At 34.4% G+C, this 23,704-nt stretch overlaps 1 protein-coding gene across 1 annotated transcript in view; it reads left to right on the top strand.

The window, feature by feature from the left end:
* Positions 1-19,452, top strand: part of lrp5 (low density lipoprotein receptor-related protein 5) — a 74,869-nt gene extending 55,417 nt beyond the window's left edge. The window contains exons 11-24 of the mRNA XM_067379355.1: positions 2,232-2,458; positions 3,942-4,126; positions 4,236-4,559; positions 5,315-5,511; positions 6,964-7,166; positions 9,743-9,933; positions 12,374-12,583; positions 13,629-13,754; positions 13,850-14,086; positions 14,618-14,728; positions 14,842-15,075; positions 15,179-15,321; positions 15,830-15,927; positions 17,259-19,452. Coding sequence (XP_067235456.1) covers positions 2,232-2,458; positions 3,942-4,126; positions 4,236-4,559; positions 5,315-5,511; positions 6,964-7,166; positions 9,743-9,933; positions 12,374-12,583; positions 13,629-13,754; positions 13,850-14,086; positions 14,618-14,728; positions 14,842-15,075; positions 15,179-15,321; positions 15,830-15,927; positions 17,259-17,520 — 2,748 coding nt within the window. The 3' untranslated portion in view covers positions 17,521-19,452. The remainder of the gene's footprint in view (positions 1-2,231; positions 2,459-3,941; positions 4,127-4,235; positions 4,560-5,314; positions 5,512-6,963; positions 7,167-9,742; positions 9,934-12,373; positions 12,584-13,628; positions 13,755-13,849; positions 14,087-14,617; positions 14,729-14,841; positions 15,076-15,178; positions 15,322-15,829; positions 15,928-17,258) is intronic.
* Positions 19,453-23,704: the final 4,252 nt, after the last annotated feature.

The following is a 23,704-nucleotide window of genomic DNA, read 5'->3' as shown; positions in this document are numbered from 1 at the left end:
GGTTTCCACGGGAAATTCGAGCATGCAGCCATTCATCTTTGTGTCATTACGTCACATCTGTTTACATAAAGGAGGAGTCCCAGCTAGTAGGTTATATGGCATGTGAGGATGCTGCTTGTAGCAGATCATTTATAGCCTTTTCTCACAGCAGCTGGAATAATTAAACTTATCATTATGATGACGGATTTTAGGGCTGTCAAACAATTAATCACGATTAATCGCATACAAAATAAAAGTTTGAGTTTGCCTAATATATGTGTGAGTACTGTGTGTAATTATTATGTATACAGTGGGTATGGAAAGTATTCAGACCCCCTTAAATATTTCACTCTTTGTTATATTGCAGCCATTTGCTAAAATCATTTATCATTTTACCGCATTAATGTACACACAGCACCCCATATTGACAGAAAAACCCAGAATTGTTGACATTTTTGCAGATTTATTAAAAAAGTAAAACTGAAATATCACATGGTCCTAAGTATGTCTTGCACTGAGGGGAGGCTTCCGTCAGGCTACTCTCCCATAAAGCCCCGACTGGTGATGGTTGACTTTCTACAACTTTCTCCCATCTCCCAACTGCATCTCTGGAGCTCAGCCACAGTAATCTTTGGGCTCTTCTTTACCTCTCTCACCAAGGCTCTTCTCCCACGACAGCTCAGTTTGGCCGGACGGCCAGCTCTAGGAAGGGTTCTGATCGTCCCAAACGTCTTCCATTTAAGGATTATGGAGGCCACTGTGCTCTTAGGACCCTTAAGTGCAGCAGAAATTTTTTTGTAACCTTAACCAGATCTGTGCCTTGCCACAATTCTTTCTCTGAGCTCTTCAGCCAGTTCCTTTGACCTCATGATTCTCATTTGCTCTGACATGCACTGTGAGCTGTAAGGTCCTATATAGACAGGTGTGTGGCTTTCCTAATCAAGTCCAGTCAGTATAATCAAACACAGCTGGACTCAAATGAAGGTTTAGAACCATCTCAAGGATGATCAGAAGAATGACAGCACCTGAGTTAAATATATGAGTGTCACAGCAAAGGGTCTGAATACTTAGGAACATGTGATATTTCAGTTTTTCTTTTTTAATAAATCTGCAAAAATGTCAACAATTCTGTGTTTTTCTGTCAATATAGGGTGCTGTGTGTACATTAATGCGGGAAAAAAAAAAAACTTAAATGATTTTAGCAAATGGCTGCAATATAACAAAGAGTGAAATATTTAAGGGGGTCTGAATACTTTCCGTACACACTGTATATAAATACAAACACATTCATGTATATATTTGAGAAATATTTACAAGTATATGTATTTATTTATATTTTTATATAATTTATATTATATATAAATAAATAAATTGTGTTCATAAATAAGGTATTTCTCTTAACTATATACATTAATTTGTGTGTATTTATATATACATAATAATTACACACAGTACACCCACATATATTAGGCAAACTCAAACTTTTATTTTGTATGCGATTAATCGCGATTAATCGTTTGACAGCCCTATATGGAATGACAAATTAACATTAGAGATTATACTGTACAGACATTGAAATCTACATGTAACACTAATAAACACTAAGTACACGTCGTTATGCAATGCTGATGTTCTTAACATTAACAATTTAAAAACAAAGTATAACAATAATAATAATTTGCACGGTTTTACGTGATCCGATCTAAGCGATCGTTAGATTTAATCACCATTGGCAGCTCCATTTACTGTAATGCTTTTTTCCTCAGTTGGTCAGAACAAAAGTGGCAGTCATGCTACTTACTTGTTCAGATGACATTTTCCAGTGTAAATTCATTTTGGTCATACTTTCAAGACGTAGAATCTGTGATTCCGAAGTACAGAATCCACACCGATGTGGTGACTGACAGCAAACATTAGATTCATCCGCTCTGAGGAGCCATGTCGATGCACAACCCATGTAAAGATGATAATAACTGCAATTACAGGTTTCAAACAGAGATGGCGACAAAGAGGCAAAACTTACAGACTGCAGCTTTGAATTTTAACTACTAAAAATTTTTTTTCTATAATGTATTTAAGAATCTTGCCTTATGTAACAATGAAACAATAATAATAGTTCCGGTAGAATATGGTTTTTGATCAAAGATGAATCTAAACCATCGAGCATAAACCTCTCTAACCACTAGAGTGGAAATTGATGCTGGCCTGAGAGGAGAACCATACAAAACATCATGATTACTTTTCTTCTTCAGACTATCAGCAGAGCCTTCATGAATGGCAGTTTGGTTGAGCCAGTCATTGAGTTTGGCCTGGACTATCCTGAGGGAATGGCTGTGGACTGGATGGGTCGAAACCTCTACTGGGCTGATACCGGCACCAACCGAATTGAAGTGGCCCGTCTGGACGGCCAGTACCGACAAGTGCTGGTCTGCAAAGACCTGGATAACCCTCGCTCTCTTGCTCTGGACCCTGCCAATGGGTAGGATCACTGGCTTTAAAGTCTGTCCTGCTCTATAGCTACAATTTTGCCCTTTAAATTCATTGCATACCACTTATAGTGTCTTGCAACCTAGTGTCTGCAATCTTGCACGTTCACTGCACTGCATAGTATGCACCCATCCGTCCACCTGTGTTGTAAACCATAGGCTTCCTACATTTTTAGTCCTCCAGAAGTATGCTAATCGATTATTACCATTAGTTAAATATCTGATTTAACTCTCACATACTCGAACACAGACCAACTTATTGGTATTACAGCGCTTCCTCGGGGCATCAAGTTGTATGTGTGGCAGAAGACAAGTGCCAACATGCCGCAGCCCCTGCATGTGGCTCAGAGGAGTGAAGTCATGTCCTCCAGCGCCCAGCAGGCATTCCTGTGGCTTCTGAGGCACGACTGCCTCTATTAGCCAACACATTCTTCAGCATTGTCTCTTCTCACCTTAACACTGAAAGGTGTTGACTCAGTAGACTCGTAGCCCAGTGGAGTAATGAGTGGGTTGAGGGATTGGTCAGGTGTGCTTTTCACTGGAAAAGTAATATTTCTGTTTTTTAATGTAGGCAGCTTAGCCTATGCTTTTCTATTTCCTTTTATTTGCTGTTGTTAGATTAAATATTTATTTATTTATTGTTTATTCATTTATAATTTTTTACTTTAAAATAAAGTAAAATAAGTATCAATGTTTGTTAATGTATGGTTAATAAATACAGTTCATAATTATATAAATTATATAGCAAATAAAATGACTAATAAATTAATAGTATATATTTATTTTTAATATATTGTTATATATTTAGTGTATATATAGTTATATTAAACATTATAAATTAAATAAGTTAGATTTTTTACGTATGTATAAATAAACATTAAAAACTTATCTTATAATGAATATTTTATCATTTTTTTATTAATGCTTAAATGTTAAATAAATATAATTAATAAGTTTATTAATTATACAGCAAATAAAAATAACTAATAAATTAATAGTACATGTATTTATTTATTATTTTTTTATATTTATATTTAATTTGCCCTAGCCAAATTAAAAATTCATTCATTGTTCGTTCATTGTATTTTCATAAATTATAAATATTGATATTATTTTAAATATTACATTTAAATATAAATAAATATTAGTAACTTCACTATAAAATTAGTTTTTTTATTAAATTAATTAGATGTTTTTAATTGAAATACATTAAGAATTACTTGCTTATATAACTTAAATATATATTTGCTTGTATAACTTATAATATAATTATATTTATGACTAATGCAATCATTTATTTTATTTATTTATTTATTTTTTTACTTTTAGTAATGTCTTTATGATTTATAGAATGTGTTTTCTTGTTAATATCAACATGCCCATGGACAGCAGGTCAAAATAAATTAAATTTATGGCCGATAAAGTTTATTCTAGTTTTGTTTGATATTCAGTAAAGTAAATGTTTTGGGTTTGCAGGTACATGTACTGGACTGAATGGGGAGGTCGACCCAGGATAGCCCGCGCTCACATGGACGGCAGTAACATCGTGACTTTGGTAGACAAAGTGGGCCGAGCCAACGGACTTACAATTGACTACATCGACCAGCGTCTCTACTGGACAGACCTGGACACCTGCATGATTGAGTCTACAAACATGCAAGGTGACAAATTATGGGTTTTGAAAACTCCACAATCATCATAAATGCATCACACAGTATTACACCATCTTACCTCCTTTAATAAACTAAAAGTATTGTTTAATGTCCTCAGGTTTGCAGAGGGAGATAGTGGCCGACGATCTTCCTCATCCTTTTGGCTTGACCCAGTATCGCGACTACATCTACTGGACCGACTGGAACCTGCGCAGCATTGAGCGAGCGGACAAGCGCAGTGGGTTGAACCGAACGGTGGTGCAAGGGCACCTGGAGTATGTCATGGACATCCTGGTTTTCCACTCCTCCAGACAAGATGGCGCCAACGAGTGTTCGCAGAACAATGGCCAGTGCGCCCACCTCTGCCTAGCATCACCCTCTGGAGCCCAGTGCCGCTGCGCTTCCCACTACACGCTGGAGGCAAACGGACGCAACTGCAGCTGTGAGTTTTGGCGTACAGTGGTTTAAAGGGGACATGTAAAGCATTCAGTGTCGTTACATTTGTACTATTGTTCCTCCTTTGACTTCTGATTATTTTAGCACTCAAAAATTTTGGCAGTTAACTAAGATTTTATTTGCCTTGCCAATATTTTTACAAAATGCATTACTAGTAATAATTGTTATTATTAGTATTATTATTTATAAAATGTATGTATACTACTAGTACTACTAATTATTATTTAATAATATTGTTGAATTCTTAAAATGCACTGTTTTGAGTTTTTATATTTTAGCAGCCATCAGGGCTAAAGTAATCTATAGTCTTTCAGCCATAAAGTTCACTGGGTTTTACTGACATTAAAGTGAGTCATGGGTTTTAAGATGCAGTTGGCAGATTGAAACAGCATTAGAAAACAATGGCTCCCAGCCATGCAAAACTCAGTCATATGCATTTAATTCCTTATAAGCTTAAAAATTACTGAACTTGGATTAAACAAGCACGCCAGGGAGCCCGGTGAGAGCATTTGGCTTAGAGTGCAGAGGTCTTGGCAATGCTAGTGTGTTTCTACTCTTTTAGTCCCTCTTGTTTCTTCATTCTTTCATGGCCTGGAGGGAAAGGCTGATTGCGTTTAGTTTGTGTGATTGCATTTAGCTGACCTTCACCTTCTGATCAGAGTAATGGAGCTGGCTTTGAGTTGTCCATTGCTGACCTGTGCTGTTATAACCTTATTCTCGCCTCCCTGTTTTGCTCAACAGCGCCCTCTAGCTTCCTGCTCTTCAGCCAGAAGAGCTCCATCAGTCGAATGGTCCTGGGAGAACAGAGTCCAGACATGATTCTACCAATTCACGTTATAAAGAACATGCGTGCCATCAGCTTCGACCCTCTGGAACGACTGGTCTACTGGGTGGATGGCCGACAAAACATCCGCAGGGCCCGGGACGATGGCACTCAGGTGACGGTTCAATCAAAGAACATTGATGTGACTTGATTATAATACGCACCTGACCTGCTCTAAATTGCAACAAATATTTAATATTTAATATAGTATTTAAGTTAATGTTTTTACATTAAAACAGTGAGTCAAAACACCAATAATTATAATAATAATAATAATTATTATTATTATTATTATTATTATTATTATTATTATTATTATCATTATCATCCCAAAATGATAGATAATACAAAAAGGATCAATTTTAAATAAGAAATATATAAAATAAAATAAAATAAAATAAGGGAGCAAAAAAAATACAATATAATATAATATAATATAATTTTTAGTAATTGTGTTGATAATACAAATGTTATTATTATTTATATAAATATTAACAATATTAATATATTATTACTATTATTAAATGATAGATGATGATGATGATGATGATATTTACTATTTAAAACCACTTTTTGGATCAGTTTTACATATTTATTTGTATTTATTATTATTTTTATTATGTTGATAATAAATGTTGTTGTTGTTAATATTAAATGTTGTTGTTATTAATATAAATATTATTAATAATAGTTAATAATATATTATTAATTATTATTATGATTGTTACTATATAATAATAAAAAGTATTATTATTATTTAATACCATTTCTTAATGTCTGATGCACTTTTTGTATCTTAATGCACTTTTGTATCTGATGCACTTTTTGTATCTTAATTTTGGGACTTTTCTCAGCATATTGATAAACAGTAAATAAATATAAATATTATTGCATAAAATCCAAACAGTGCATTTTAATCAGAGTTCAACAATAAGGACACAATTATAAAATTATTAAAGGAATCAGCTTTAAATAAGAAATATGTCAAATTAAATAAAGGGATAAACAAATTATATATATATATATATATATATATATATATATATATATATATATATATATATATATATATATATATATATATATATATATATATATATATATATATATATAATGTGTGTGTGTGTGTGTGTAAAAAATAAATAAATAATTGTGTAAGATGTTATTATTATTAATATAAATGTTATTAATATTAATATATGATTAACTATTATTAATATTATTATTATAAGATAGATGATAATAATATTTACTATTTAAAACCATTCACTGATCCACTTTTTGGATCAGTTTTAAATGAGAAATATTTGTATTATTGTTTTTATTATTATTATGTTTATGTTGTTGTTAACATTATTATTATTAATAATAATATATAATAATAATAATAATAATAATAACAACACTTATTATTATATAATTTAAAAATATTTCTTAATATCTGATGCACTTTTTGTATTATCTTCATTTTGGGACTTTTCTCAGCATATTGATAGGCAATTATTTGTGATTAATTTGATCGATATACATTGACAATACTAATTTAAAGTGATCTCTAATTTATAAGGCGTCCACGGTGATGACCCCAACCAGTCTTCACCCGAAGCAACCTCATGACCTGAGTCTGGACCCCTACAGTCGCACCGTCTACTGGACCTGCGAGAGCACCAACACCATCAACATCCATCGCATGGACGGGCACGTTGTCGGAGAGGTCCTGAAAGATGATGTGGACAAGCCACGCGCTATCGTGGTGAATGCTGAGAAAGGGTACGATTATTAATTAGCAGAGTAAAGTATAGGGCATGATCATTACAACCTGCATTAAATTTAATTGCTCATCCTGTCCAAAACCTCACGGCCAGATTTTGTACTTCAGCTTTGGTTTGGCTCCTTTTCATGAACATAACAACACCTTATCAATTGTTTATTGATATATGGCCGGCGGACTTAAAATTACTGCATAGAACTGGATACTCTAATGACGGGGCACTTCGCCATTGCTTCGGTATTGTCGGAAAACTCTTGATTCCATCCAGGCCTCTCGAATAGCCAAATATGTGGAACAGATGGGCCTCTGTGGTCCCCGTGTTGCGGCGCTCGCTAGCGGGTCGACCATGCACAGGCGTTGGCTGCATGCACTGTAATTGTGTGTCTCATTGTTAGTTTGACCGTCATCAGTGGGTTTTCTATTTATGTCTCACCCTCACAGCCTCGTCTGGGTGGGGTGAAGGGGACTTGTCCCATAATAGTAGCAGGATAGAGAAATTATGGCACAAAAACGAGCATCTAATGTTTGTTTGTGTGTCTGAGATCAAGCTTGTGTTTTCATTGTTGCATTTATCCCTATATTTAGTTAACATTTTATCCCTAAATTGCCCAGATTATACTTCTTTGTTTATGAGTTGTTTGAATAGACACTGTCACTCACTGTGCTATTTTTGTATTATTTATATACTTTTATAGTATTCATTAATATTTTAAATTGGCTTTTATTTATATATTTTCAGTTTTCATTTGAATTTTAGTTCACATTTTAGCTTTTGTCAAGGATTAATTTACATAACAACAGTGTATTAAGAATGGAAAAGTGTTTCCTTTGCATTTTTAGACAACGTTGTCAAAACGATACCCGTTCACACGGGTTAGCGAAAGTGAATAAAAATGCTGTATTATGCTGCCAGGCCAGTAGTTGGCGATGTCACTTTGCAAAGGAAGAAATTTTTCACAAATTGGCTTTTTTTTCTTTCTTTGTTTACATCGAGACAATAACTATATAGTTTTCAAAAACTTGCACTTTAAAACCTGTTTTCAAAAGTTTGTTTTCAGGTCCCCCAAAACGCGGTTGTCGTGTAAATAGCGGCCAAAATGCATTAAAAAGTTTTCAGTTTTTCGTAGAAAATGGTGTGTAAACAGACCCTAAGCTTTAGTAATTTAGTACTTCAACTTATTTATTTCAGTATAAAAACTTAATATTTTTGTTTAAAGGGTTAGTTCACCCAAAAATTAAAATTCTGTCATTTATTACTCACCCTCATGTTGTTCCACACCTGTAAGACTGCCAGCAAGATAATTAACACTTTCAATGCCCAGAAAGCAACTAAAGACATATTTAAAACAGTTCATGTGACTACAGTGGTTCAACCTTAATATTTTGAAACGACAAGAATACTTTTTGTGCACCAAAAAAACTAAATAACGAGGCTTTGTTACGTCATAAGTGTTTTGAAATTTCAATGGTCCACGTGACTTTGGCGGTTTGAGATACAAGCTCCAAACCACTGATTCGAAACAAAAGATTCATAAAGCTTCGAAGCTTCATGAAGCAGTGTTTTGAAATCGCCCATCACTAGATATTGTTGAATAAAGTTATGTTGTTGTTTTGGCGCACAAAATATTCTCGTCACTTTAATCAGGTGTGCCTGATTTGTTCTGTTCAAGGTCTTGTGCTGACCCTCTCCAAAAGCATCGACTTTCACTAGTCGGTGGATCTAGATCCAAGATGCTGTCAAAACCAGAAAAAAATGTTGTAAAATTAATGAAGCATTGTTTTACCTAGTTTTTGGATCAAAACATCTTCAAAGATGTTACCATAAGGATTTGTTTAACATGCAGGTGGAAAATTTAATATGTGATATGCTTACATTCCCCACACTGTAGTCAGGCTTTGGCAGACGTTTAGTGAGTACATAACACTTCACAGTGCTCTGACTCAGAGAAGGCATCTTCAGATCCATCAGCCAAACCAATTTTGGGGTTTATTCATTTCTGTCCTCTTCTTAGCATTGGAAATGTATCAAATATAATGTATATCGGCCCAAACTTTTCCCAGAAGCAACTGTGTTTTTAAGCTGTGATATTTTCTCATTTTTAATGACACTCAGACACTGTATTGGCATAGATAGCGATATCGCTGTTCTTTTTTCTTTTTTTTTTAAGCTGAGTAAAATTGCTAACAGATGCAAATTGTGGGTTTCTCAGACAGCAACTGAAAACAAAGGAGCAAACGCACCTTTGAGAGTTATCACAAACTAATCCAGACATAACATTGGGGCTAAAGGGCTTTTGTGATGTGTGAAGATATACAACAATTCTCCCACACAGTCGAAACAACATGGCCCCATCAAAGTTGTTCTTTTTGTTTAACAAATGAGGGTTTATCCAAACAGATCATGTGTTGGTTATGCAATGCAATAACATAAATTACTACAAACACTTTTATTAGATGTTGAACGATCTTGAAAGATGTTGTTTATAGAATCCAATTAAAGTCATTGCCTTTACTACAGTTTTCTTTATTTGGAAAATGGTATGTAAGTTCCAAACCTTTTTTTTTTTCCCCACAGCTACATGTATTTCACTACTGTCCAGGATCGTTCGGCTAAAATTGAAGGTGCTTCTTTGGATGGGACTGAGCGTGAATCCCTGTTCACGACCGGTTTGATCCGCCCCGTGGCACTGGCTTTAGACAACAAGCTGGGAAAGCTGTTCTGGGTGGATGCAGACCTGAAACGGATTGAGAGCAGTGACCTGTCTGGTAAATACAGTTATGTTTTTTTCTTGCATATCATATGCAAATTTTATGTAAACCTGAATTCAGAACAGTTATCTAATACATTAATAAAAAAAAAAATATATATATATATATATATATATATATATATATATATATATATATATATATATATATATATATATATATATATATATATATATATATATATATATATATATATATATATATATATTGGCTTCAGTCCAAAGTTTTACAAGTCCACAACTGAAAATGCTTCTATTTTGCATTTTTCTGATTTAATACGATGATTAATAATTATATATGTAAGAAGGGAAGTACTGATATAACAAAATTAATTATTTTATGTTATGCCCAATATTAAAGTATCTACACTTTTTTAGCAGAATAAAATAAAACACTAAAAACGCTATAAAAAAACTTAAATTAATAAATTTAAATGCTACAAATGTACAGTATGAAAAATGGATATTCATTTTGAGATTTACTAAAGATTACATTTAACAGTATTTTTCTTAAATTATATTAAATTTAATTTTTTTTTTAAAGATAAATTGGAAGTAACGTTAGATGACTACTAAGGTAATCTAAATGTAAAAATACGGGAAATTAGCATAATTACTGCATTTAAAAAATCAATTGAATTAATTGAAATAAAAATAATTAAAAAGGTTTGTTGAAATACTTAAATTTAGTAATACTAAAACTGAACTAACAATAGCTAAGTATATAAGCTAAAATATTTTAATATATAATAGTATATAAATATTTTAGAATAACAAAAAAAAACAGCAACAGCACATCGAAAAATCACAAAAAGTGAAATTAAAATGAAAACTATAAAAAATATAAAATAAAAGCCTGTAGGAATACTGTAGGAATAAAATTCTATTCTAAAATTCTAAAATAATTTATTGTGGATCCCTAATTATCAGCATTTGAGTGAAAGCTGAGTTTATACAATTATTATAACAACCACTCGGTTGGTTGTAGTACTGTACCAAAAGGTCATGATTTAAAGTCCCCCTGAAAATAAAATGTAAGTTTTTTAGCTTTTAGTATGAATATATTAAGGTTATGAAGTTATAGCTATTTAGGAGATACAAGCATTCAAAACTTAGTCTCTTACTTCTACTAAAATGGATCACGGATTTTCATGACATCACATCACACTTCAGCTTCTCGTCAGATCTTCTGTCCAATCAAATGCTCTCTAGAATCTGAAGTCCCGCCCCCTCCTACACTCTAAACAGATGCTGAAGATGCGGCTGAAATCAGTCACTTGTTCACACATTTACTAGTTTCTAAATGGAGAATGGCACAAAGTGCACTATATAGAGAATAGGGAACGATTCAGACAGTGTAGATATGCTTCCTTTGACGTGAATGAAGTCCGTTTTTGCGATAGTGTCACATGAACCGCCGCAGCGCAAGCACAGTGTGCTACGGCACAGAGCGGATCAAATCTGCGAGTGAACCACGAAAGGTATCGAACCCATTTGAATTCTGCACAGAAAGCTGTATTTTAAAGTGAAATAGAGGACATAAGGAGGAGAAACTGTTAGAGATTAGAAGGAAATGGAGGTTTTACTGAGTTAAACTGCTCTGGCCGAGCTGTGATATAAACAAAACGCTATTGGCTATTTTATTTTTTACGTCAGCACATTGAATAATGCTGCGTGTTCCATGGCAATTCAGCGGGCATTTAAGACTTGAAAAATGAAATGTTCCCATACAACTCAATGTTAGTCATTTATTTTGAGGATCAATTTTGATGTCAGAGCTTCACCAGAAAGATTAGGTCTTTTCTTTTATCGCGTACATGTCACTGAATCTCATACCCAGAATATTTTTGTTTCCTTTCTTGTATTGTATTGCCCACGGGCAAATTGATTGCAATCAGTTCTGCAGTTTTCTGGAACGCCATGTGAAACAAGGACAACTTTCTGACCTCTCCGATCAGATTTGTCAACTGACAGCTATGGAAACCAAACAAACAGACTGAGAGCGCAGGCCAGGTTTAATCTATATTTACAATGTATATTTTCAAAACCGTCTAGTCTAAACTAATCAAAACGGTATAGTCTGTGTTGTCTAAACATGGTCTATATATTGACAAAGCTCTAACGAAAAATTTGATAGACTGTAACTTAGTTAATTCTTGTGAGGTTATTTAAGTGCCTTCATCACTGAAAATCACTGGCTTGTCTGATTTCCCCTAATGGTCTGCCAGTAAGCAAAGTCTCTCCAGATGCTAAGCTCTGATGTTTGATGTTAGCATGAGACAGATGAACACACCTTAAGCCACGGCTAATCTCTTTGCGCAAGACAATCCTTCTGCAGCCAAATGACCAACACAAAGGCTGAATAGATATGATTTATAACGTGACATGGTGGAAAAACCTAAATTATGACTCTGCCGATCTCTTTGTTTGCTTTCCAGGGGCCAATCGGATTGTACTTCAGGACTCCAACATCCTTCAACCCGTTGGTCTGACAGTGCTGGGCGATCACCTATACTGGATCGACAAACAGCAGCAGATGATCGAGCGCGTGGACAAGCTGACCGGAGAGAAGAGGACTCGTATTCAGGGGCGACTCCAGTACCTGACCAGCATCCATGCGGTGGAGTACATGGAACCAGAGGAGTTTGGTAAATTCAGTTTCTTACATTTCTCGAAGACTAAATCATTTGCACCTTTCCGAAACTATGAATATAATATAATATAATATATGGTAGGCAGAATATAAGATGTCAAGACATTTACTATTTTTATTTAATGATCTACTTTAGTGTACAAATATATATATATATATATATATATATATATATATATATATATATATATATATATATATATATATATATATATATATATATATATATATATATATTTGTGTATAATTATATATATAAAAGGTATAATTAATATTTTATTTTTATATTTATTATATGTATTTTTTATATATGTTTATATTTTATTATATATATATGTGTGTATGTATGTATGTGTGTGTATATATATATATATATATATAATATACAAAATAAATATAATAAACATAAAAAATAAAATAGATTTATATATATATAATTTTGTAAATATGATTTATATTTAAAAATGACTAATTAAAATGAATTCATATATAAATATTAAAACAGCATAGTATATTATTTACTTACTAACACATAAAAATATAAAGATTTTTAAAATATAAATTATATTTAAAAATGACTAATTAAAAATAAATCATTTATATATATATATATATGTATATGTATGTGTGTGTGTATGTATGTATGTATGCTTTATTTATATATATATATATATATATATATATATATATATATATATATATATATATATATATATATATATATAATATTATTAAAATTATTAAAACATTAATTATATTTAAGAATGACAAATTAATATTAATGTATTTAGCATATTGTTATATTAAATGTACTTACTAACATATATTTCTAAAAAGATATGATTAAAATGTTTATTAAGTTGCTTATCAGTTAAGGTATTCATCATATTATGTTTATATATATATAAAATTGTGTTTTAAACTGCATTTCACCTTGTTTGAGCTGCAAAAATCAGTGTAATTATGAAGTTAATGACCACATAGATTCAGAGTTCCTGTTATTACTAAAGAGTATAATTGTCCTTTAATCTCCTTAACAGCATCCCACCCTTGTTCTCGTGACAACGGAGGCTGCTCCCACATCTGCATCGCTAAGGGAGACGGGACACCACGGTGCTCATGTCCCATGCACCTGGTGCTGCTTCAAAATCTGCTCAGCTGCGGAGGTACATTTCACATATCTGTGGCATGAAGCCAAAAATGCACCAATTGGTTTTGATGCATCTGCGTTAATCACATATTTACCCACAACCCCCATCAGAGCCTCCCACGTGCTCTAGCGAGCAGTTCACCTGTGCTACTGGCGAGATCGACTGCATCCCCATGGCGTGGCGCTGTGACGGCATCGCCGAGTGCGCAGATCACAGCGACGAGATGAACTGCCCCATCTGCTCCGAGCTTCAGTTCCAGTGCGACAAAGGCCAGTGCGTGGACTCTCAGCTGCGCTGCAATGGAGAGCCAGACTGCGCAGATGGCTCTGATGAACTGGATTGCGACAGTACGTCCAACTGTTACGCAGATTGATCCTGCTGATTTACCAGAATTTCCACCTGTGATTTGATTCTGTAAAAGCACACGTTTTTGAGTTGCACAATTTGGCCCAAAAATATTGCTTTTGAGATTTGACCTGCTATATGATATTCATTTAATATCTCAGAAATCTACTGTACTGAATCGATATTATGACTAAAAGAGCAAGACAAGCAGCTCCCTTTTCAACAGGATGTGCAAATACTATTAACTTGCCTTTTAAATTACTTTCATACTTTCAAATTAAATCATAGTTCATATAAATCAATAGTTTGCTGTGTGAATCAGTAAAATGAATCAGTCAGACAACTCACTGAATCATCACTGAATAGGTTCATATGATTAATTTTAGTCATGCAAATTCTTATAGGAAACACTGATTTGTTCCATTCATATTTATGCTGCCTCTTTTTTTAAACTCCCATGTTTTATTCTTTAAGTGGTTAAATCTGTTTTAACTTGCAGTCTTTGATATTTCCTCTTGCTTTTTCCCCATCAGCCATTTGCATGCCTAATCAGTTCCGTTGTGGCAACAACCAGTGCATTCTGAAGAAACAGCAGTGTGACTCCTTCGCAGACTGCACGGACAAATCTGATGAGCTTTTCTGTGGTACGCTGACCATATCATAAAAAAAAAAAAAAACACATGTGGTGCTTGTCCATGCATGCCATATTGCAACGATGCTTGCAAGACAAAATTATCCCTGTTTGTCTTATTCACAGATTTCCCTCCACCTCCCAACGACCTTCCACGTCACACCAGCACCATCGGCCCTGTCATCGGCATCATCCTCTCTGTCTTTGTGATGGGAGGCATGTGTTTTGTGTGTCAGAGAGTTGTGTGTCGCCATTACAAGGGCCCCAACGGAGGCTTCCCACACGAGTACATCAGCGGGACCCCTCACGTGCCCCTCAACTTCATCGCACCCACAAATTCACAGCACGGTACTTTTACAGGTAAAGGTCTGCTGTTTGATAGCTGCTGCAGTCTCTTAAGGTGAATAATCTCTCTGGCTGTGATGAGTCTTGTGGGTTATGAGTCTGCCTCAATGTGTCGCAGGTATTTCCTGTGGGAAGTCCATGATGAGCTCAGTGAGTCTCATGGGCAGCAGCAGCAGTGGGGCGCCTCTCTATGACAGAAACCATGTGACAGGTGCTTCATCCAGTAGTTCTTCCAGCACCAAAGGAGCTTTCTACCCACAGGTACTGTAATATTCATCAGTTTATTATCTTTGTTTATTGTTAAAGACCAGTGTTTATTTATTTAATTACATGTAGGAAAAAGGTTTTTGTATTAAATTAAATGCTCATTCATATGTTTTGGTAACACTTTACAATAAGGTCTCATTTCTTTACATTAGTTAATGCATTAGTTAACATGAACTAACTATGAGAAATATATTTTTATAGCATTTATTAACCTTTGCTAATAAAAATACAATTCTTCATTGTTCATGTTAGTTTGCAGTGCATTAACTACTGTTAACAGATGCAACTTTTAATTTTAATAATGTATTAGTAAATGTAGAAATTAACAGCAACTAAGAATAGTAAATGCTGTAAAAGCATTGTTTCTCATTAATGTTAACTAATGTAGTAAACTAATATTAACTAATGAAACCTTATTGTAAAGTGTTACTTATATTCTATATTGTCTGGATTATTGTGGTTAATGTCATATAATTGTTGTTTTTTTCTGATCTGTGTGTAGATGCTCAACCCTCCTCCATCACCAGCAACAGATCGCTCACTTTACAATGCAGAAGTCTTCTATTCGTCCAACAGCCCTTCCACAACCAGGTCTTACAGGTGCGATTTAATACAGAGATCATGGATAGTTGGAGAGATTGGATGGATGAGTAGATGGATGGGTAGATGGATTAGTGGATGGATTAGTGGATGGATTAATGGATGGATGTATGGATGGATGGATGGATGGGTAGATGGATGGGTAGATGGATGGGTAGATGGATGGGTGGATGGATGGGTAGATGATGGGTGGAAGAGTGGATGGATGGGTAGATGATGGGTGGAAGGGTGGATGGATGGGTAGATGATGGGTGGAAGGGTGGATGGATGGGTAGATGGATTAGTGGATGGATTAATGGATGGATGGATGGGTAGATGGATGGGTAGATGGAAGGGTGGATGGATGGGTAGATGGATGGGTAGATGATGGGTGGAAGGGTGGATGGATGGGTAGATGGATGGGTAGATGATGGGTGGAAGGGTGGATGGATGGGTAGATGGATGGGTAGATGATGGGTGGAAGGGTGGATGGATGGGTAGATGGATGGGTAGATGGATGGGAAGATGATGAAAGGAAATAGTCATTCTAGAAAATTCAGCAAAGACCATTTGAACAGGTGATGCAAATTATTAAATTGCCCTCAAGGTAACACTATTCATCGGGAATGTGACTGAATTGAGATTATTAGGATTTTTATACCACTTTGGCAGGTCAGCACTGAATCTGTCTGTCGTACCATCCACTCATGGATGGATGGATGGGTAGATGATGGGTTGATGGATTGGTAGATGATGGGTGGATGGATGGGTAGATTGATGAGTAGATGATGGGTGGATGGATGGGTAGATTGATGAGTAGATGATGGGTGGATGGATGGGTAGATGGATGGGTAGATTGATGGGTGGGTGGATGGATGGGTAGATTGATGGGTGGGTGGATGGATGGGTAGATGATGGGTGGATGGATGGGTAGATTGATGGGTGGATGGATTGGTAGATTGGTGGGTAGATGATGGGTGGATGGATGGTAGATGGATTGGTAGATGATGGGTGGATGGATGGGTAGATGGGTGGATGGATTGGTAGATGGATTGGTAGATGATGGGTCTATGGATTGGTAGATGATGGATGGATGGATAGATGGATGGATAGATAGATATGTAAGATGTATATTTATATGTACATAGGTAGGTAGGAAATCAATATCTAAAATATCTGGGGTAGATAGATGGCTCAAATATCTAGTATGTTAAGATAGGTATGTGGATATATGAATGGAAAGATGCATAGCTGCATAGATGGATAAAGAATGGCTGAATAGATGACTGTGCTGATGGATATATAGCTCAAATGTCTCAAGTTACCGATGTCTGAATATTTCCCCTCGACAGGCCATATTTGATGCGAGGGGTCGCGCCGCCCACCACCCCCTGCAGCACAGACGTGTGTGACAGTGACTATACCACCAGCCGCTGGAAAAGCAATAAGTACTACATGGACCTCAATTCAGACTCTGACCCCTACCCCCCGCCCCCCACGCCCCGCAGCCAGTACATGTCAGCGGAGGAGAGCTGCCCTCCCTCGCCCTCCACTGAACGCAGCTACTTCCACCTGTGCCCCCCTCCCCCCTCGCCCTGCACGGACTCCTCATGACACCCGGCAAACGGCCACGCTTTGTAAATAGTTTTAAATAGTTTAAGAAGAAACAAAGATTTTATTTTATTTTCCACACGCTTTGTTCAAGAAACATTTCAGCTTTTCGGGAGGAACAGGAAACATTTTCCGGATATTTTCACCCAGAGTTATACAGCGGTTGTGACAGGACGATGCTTGCACGAATTAATTATATTATGACATTTTATATTATGACATCCCCCCCCCCTCCCCAAAGCTCTTCAATATGTGAGAATATGAACTGAAATGCAATTTCTGTAAGTCATCTGTTTCAGGATGGTTATGATTTAATCATCTTTTTTTATAATACCAATTAAAAAGAAGTTTAATTGCAAACCAAATCGTCGATATAACACCAAAATCATCCGCTGCAGAGGAGTTGTACATATGTGTAATTAAGTAAATAATTAATGTTTTTCGTAATGGCAATGAGGTGTTGTTTTTGATTGTTCTATGTGAATATGATACAATTCCAAGCATATGTTTGGTTTGTCCTGTTTACCAAAAGTGTGTTTGCTGCTATTGTACATACATCTTTTACTGTAAATAATGACAAATGAAAACAGCCAGCTAAAATGTTTTGTTTATATAATGAGAACTGACCATAGACCATTGTAAAATTGTTATTAATCTCTTATAGAAAAACATACATGTGAAATGCCATTGCTTTGAAGGAGTCTTGTTTAAAATTCTATCTTAAAGGGATAGTTCAACTAAAACAAAACTAAAAATCTTGTCATTCCAAACTTGTACGACTTATTTTCCACTGTAAAACATTAAATAAGACGTTTAGCAGAATGTCCAAGCTGCACTTTTCCATAATGAAAGTACCATAAAAGCAAAGTTTTTTGTGTGTGGAACAGACTGAAATTTTAATCTCATTATATGAAAACGAGCAGCTTAGGCATTCTGATAAACATCTCCTTTTGTTTTCTACAAAGGAAGGAAAGTCTTAAGGGTTTGGGATGACATGAGGGTGACTAAATGATGACAAAATGTTTATATTTTAATGAACTATCTCTTTAAAGAAGCAGAAAGTCGCCTGCTTTGTAGTGAACTACATGGATTTTATCAGATCTCATGGACTGAACTCATTGTAGGTGCTTAGTAAAAAAAACTAAAAATAATAATTATAGTAATAATAATACAGTTAAACTAAGCTATGATTTGAACACAAGGATATGTGGTTAATTTTACCGTAATACTACGGTAACAAACTGCTTTTTTTAATTCATGACATGCAATTTAGAAAAGTGTGGTTTTGAAATTCTGATTTTTATTTTTATTTTTTTTTCCTTTTTATGGTAAAGTTGAAGAATCAAACTGTATTTCCCTCTTTATAATGCTAATTCGACGGAGATATTGGTTTTTTTAGGTTAAAACATGTCTTGTAGCACACATTGAAATGCCATGTATGTCTGTTTGAAATGTACTTTTTTTTTCTCTTTGCCAAATTGAGCACTTATGGAAATTACATGTGCATAAAAACTGAATTATAGAATTATAGATCTAGAGAAAACTACAAGATGAAATGAGTTTCACAGACTGATTACATTAGTTGTTTTTACAGATAGCCATACAAGAAGACATATAGCAATGTCTTTAAAGGCAAATATTAGATGAAAGGAAATAGTCATTCTAGAAAACTCTGCAAAAACCAGTTGAACAGGTGATGCAAATTATTAAATTGCCCTCAAGGTAACACTATTCACCGTGAATGTGACTGAATGGAGATTATTAGGATTTTTATACCACTTTGGCAGGTCAGCGCTTTGACTGAATCTGTCTGTCGTACCATCCACTCATGCCGAGGAGCTTTTTGCTCTCAGGTGTCTTTGTTTTGTGTACAAAAATGCCTCATATAATGCACACTTGTGACAATTTTTGTATCAAAAGCATTTTTATATATAATAAAGGTTCTATTTTAAGAAATGTAGTATTGTCTTCTTTAACATGGTGTTTGTTAATGCAGTATTATTTCTCATATTTACATACAGTATATATGTAAAGTAACGTATAACTTGCTAATTCAGCTTTGTGTGTAAAGAATGCCTCAAATCATGCGGCTTATTGAAGGCTTATTTCTCTAAGTGGTCCAACAGGCAAAAAAAATCCCTTACATTTATAGTGAACAAGGAGCCCGAAGCTTCAATAAGGCAATTGTTAATTAAATTGAGCAAGGTGCGTCTCAGTCCACTGGTGAAGCAACAAACATGACCAAGAATGCAGAAACGCTTTGAATTACTCCAAACAGAGCTTTATGAAATGTTTTTGTTGAATGTGACATTGCTGTAGTGGAATTGCATTTTAAGGTAATAAAATAAATCTGTGTTTGATCATTGCCAGCGGTTTGGGATTTCAGCCATTTTGTCTTCTGCTGCCCTCATGTGGATAAAAACAATGAAATATATAAATCAGGTTGGTATGGCCCTCCTCACCCCTCATTGTTTTATTAATATTTTATTTCTATTTGGAAAGTCTTAATTATATATTCTTTAGTTCTATATAGTTAATTCATTCTTAATTATATATTATATATATTATATTATATATTATATTTTTTTCATGTGTTTAATGTTCGTATCACGAACAAATGTCTGGGTAATTTTTCCACACCTGAATATATAAATTCAATAATTTTATATATATATATATAGTAAAAACTTTTTAAAATAAATTAATAAATTATAAAATAAAAAATATTTTTTATTTTATACTGAAAAATATTAAAAACTATTTTATATATAAATATATCTGAAAAAAGTTTTTAAATTTTGTAAATATACATATGAATTACTTTGTTTCAGTAAAAACAAAAAAACTTTAAAATACATTTTAATAAATTATAAAATAAAAAGTTTGAAAAAAGTTTATTTTATTTTTAAATATATAAAAAACATATTAATTTGTTTTTAGTTTTCAGTAAAAATAAAATACTTTTTAAAATAAATTTTAATAAATTATAAAATAATTTTAAAAAATTTATTTTGTTACTTAAATTTAAAACTATTTTATATATATTCGTTTTAATTTATATTTTTATATATATATATATATATATATATATATATATATATATATATATGACAATGTGTATCATTTGAATATATGTCAAATGATTAATTGCAAGATAAAAGATAAAAGTCTGCATAATATGTGTGTAATATGTATATATAAATACACACAGATTAATGTATATATTTAAGAGAAATGTTATGTACAAAATATTTGTATTTATATAAATTATATTTATATATAAATTATGTAAAAATATACATAAATACATATACTTGTAAATATTTCTCAAATATATACATGAATGTGTTTTTATACAAACCCGATTCCAAAAAAGTTGGGACACTGTACAAATTGTGAATAAAAACAGAATGCAATCACGTGGAAGTTTCAAATTTCAATATTTTATTCAGAATACAACAAAGATGACATCTCAAATGTTTAAACTGAGAAAATGTATCATTTTAAGAGAAAAATAAGTTGATTTTAAATTTCATGGCATCAACACATCTCAAAAAAGTTGGGACAAGGCCATGACAAGGCCATCCCCTCTTCTTTTTATAACAGTCTGCAAACGTCTGGGGACTGAGGAGATAAGTTGCTCAAGTTTAGGAATAGGAATGTTGTCCCATTCTTGTCTAATACAGGCTTCTAGTTGCTCAACTGTCTTAGGTCTTCTTTGTCGCATCTTCCTCTTTATGATGCGCCAAATGTTTTCTATGGGTGAAAGATCTGGACTGCAGGCTGACCATTTCAGTACCCGGATCCTTTTTCTACGCAGCCATGATGTTGTGATTGATGCAGTATGTGGTCTGGCACTGTCATGTTGGAAAATGCAAGGTCTTCCCTGAAAGAGACGACGTCTGGATGGGAGCATAATGTTGTTCTAGAACATGGATATACCTTTCAGCATTGATGGTGCCTTTCCAGATGTGTAAGCTGCCCATGCCTCACGCACTCATGCAACCCCATACCATCAGAGATGCAGGCTTCTGAACTGAGCGCTGATAACAACTTGGGTTGTCCTTGTCCTCTTTAGTCCGGATGACATGGCGTCCCAGTTTTCCAAAAAGAACTTCAAATTTGTATTCGTCTGACCACAGAACAGTTTTCCACTTTGCCACAGTCCATTTTAAATTAGCCTTGGCCCAGAGAAAACGCCTGCGCTTCTGGATCATGTTTAGATATGGCTTCTTTTTTGACCTATAGAGTTTTAGCTGGCAACGATGAATGGCACGGTGGATTGTGTTCACCGACAATGTTTTCTGGAAGTATTCCTGAGCCCATGTTGTGATTTCCATTACAGTAGCATTCCTGTATGTGATGCAGTGCCGTCTAAGGGCCCAAAGATCACGGGCATCCACTATGGTTTTCCAACCTTGACCCTTATGCACAGAGATTGTTCCAGATTCTCTGAATCTTTGGATGATATTATGCACTGTAGATGATGATAACTTCAAACTCTTTGCAATTTTTCTCTGAGAAACTCCTTTCTGATATTGCTCCACTATTTTTCCGCTGCAGCATTGGGGGAATTGGTGATCCTCTGCCCATCTTGACTTCTGAGAGACACTGCCACTCTGAGAGGCTCTTTTTATACCCAATCATGTTGCCAATTGAGCTAATAAGTTGCAAATTGCTCCTCCAGCTTTTCCTTATATGTTCATTTAACTTTTTCGGCCTCTTATTGCTACCTGTCCCAACTTTTTTGGAATGTGTGGCTCTCATGAAATCCAAAATGAGCCAATATTTGGCATGACATTTCCAAATGTTTCACTTTCAGCATTTGATATGTTATCTATATTCTATTGTGAATAAAATATAAAATAGAATAAAAGTTTATGAGATTTGTAAATTATTGCATTTCTATTTTATTCACAATTTGTACAGTGGAATCGGGTTTGTATATACTTAATAATTACACACAGTACACCCACAAATATTAGGCAAACTCAAAGTTTTATTTTGTATGCGATTAATCGTGATTAATCGTTTGACAGCCCTGATATATATAATATATTATATATATTGGGATGCACATTCTCTTGACATTGACAGAGATTTCTTATTATTTTTTAATTTTTTCATATGTAGGCCTATCCATCAGTTTATGAATGTATTACAAATGTCGCTTTTCAAAGGCCCATGCTATAAAAATGAGGCCCAGTGCTAATATACAGCAGTTGTGAACTAAACGTACATTCCCCTTTCTCATTTTCCATCTTAAAGGACTGTCTTCAGCACTTGACAGAAGTGAACACATGTTGTGAGGCTCCTGACTGGGCTGAAGGGGGAGGGGAGATGTCGACACCCCTCCATGTACCCATCTGTCTGTCTTTGTTTATGATCCGTGTTGTAGAGGAGCTAAAAACACGCCTTGGAAAAAAAGGCACGTGAGAACACGTTTATACATGTCAGGAGGGAAAGAACAGTGCTGGTGGACCCACGGCATCCTGGATCTCCTGATTATATATAACGTTATATATAAAAATGTGTAGCCACTGACTATAAACTGCATGTTTAAGCTGTCTTAACTGAAATCAACTCTCTTTTTGTCTCAGGATGCACACCAGTAATGTTTTTTTCTAAGGCACATTTAAAAAAGCTACTTAAAGGGATAGTTCACACAAAAATGAAAATTCTGGCAACATTTACTCACCCTCAAGTAGTTCCAAACTTGTTTTTGCTGAACACAAAGGAAGATATTTGGAAAAATGTCAGTAACCAAGCAGATTTCGGCCCCCATTGACTACAATAGTGATTGGTCAATATCTGTGTTTTATTCACAATAAAACACGGCTATGACCGCTTCACCCAACGGTTCTGTGTATCACTACACAACACCCTTAGCAACCACTCTTAGCAACATAAACTGTATGTTCTCAATTGATATTGTTCATTGAAGCTTACTGTATTATGTAGAAGAGTACTGAGTGAGCGAGTTTATTACCTGCATTCAGATTTAGTATTATCCTTAAGGTCAGTCCTATGTTCATAATAAAACATCTGTTTAAATGTCCGATGTATTATCTTGTCCTTTTAACATTTAAGGGCTTTTCCCGTGACTGACAGCACTAGTCAAAACATTTTGCAGTTGCGTTTTGTTCCGTGATCATAACAATTCAATTTTTCAATGTAAAAGTCTTTG

The sequence above is a fragment of the Chanodichthys erythropterus genome, chromosome 24, assembly GCF_024489055.1.
Source record: "Chanodichthys erythropterus isolate Z2021 chromosome 24, ASM2448905v1, whole genome shotgun sequence".
Lineage (NCBI taxonomy): Eukaryota > Metazoa > Chordata > Actinopteri > Cypriniformes > Xenocyprididae > Chanodichthys > Chanodichthys erythropterus.
This window is presented reverse-complemented; position numbering and strand designations above follow the sequence as displayed.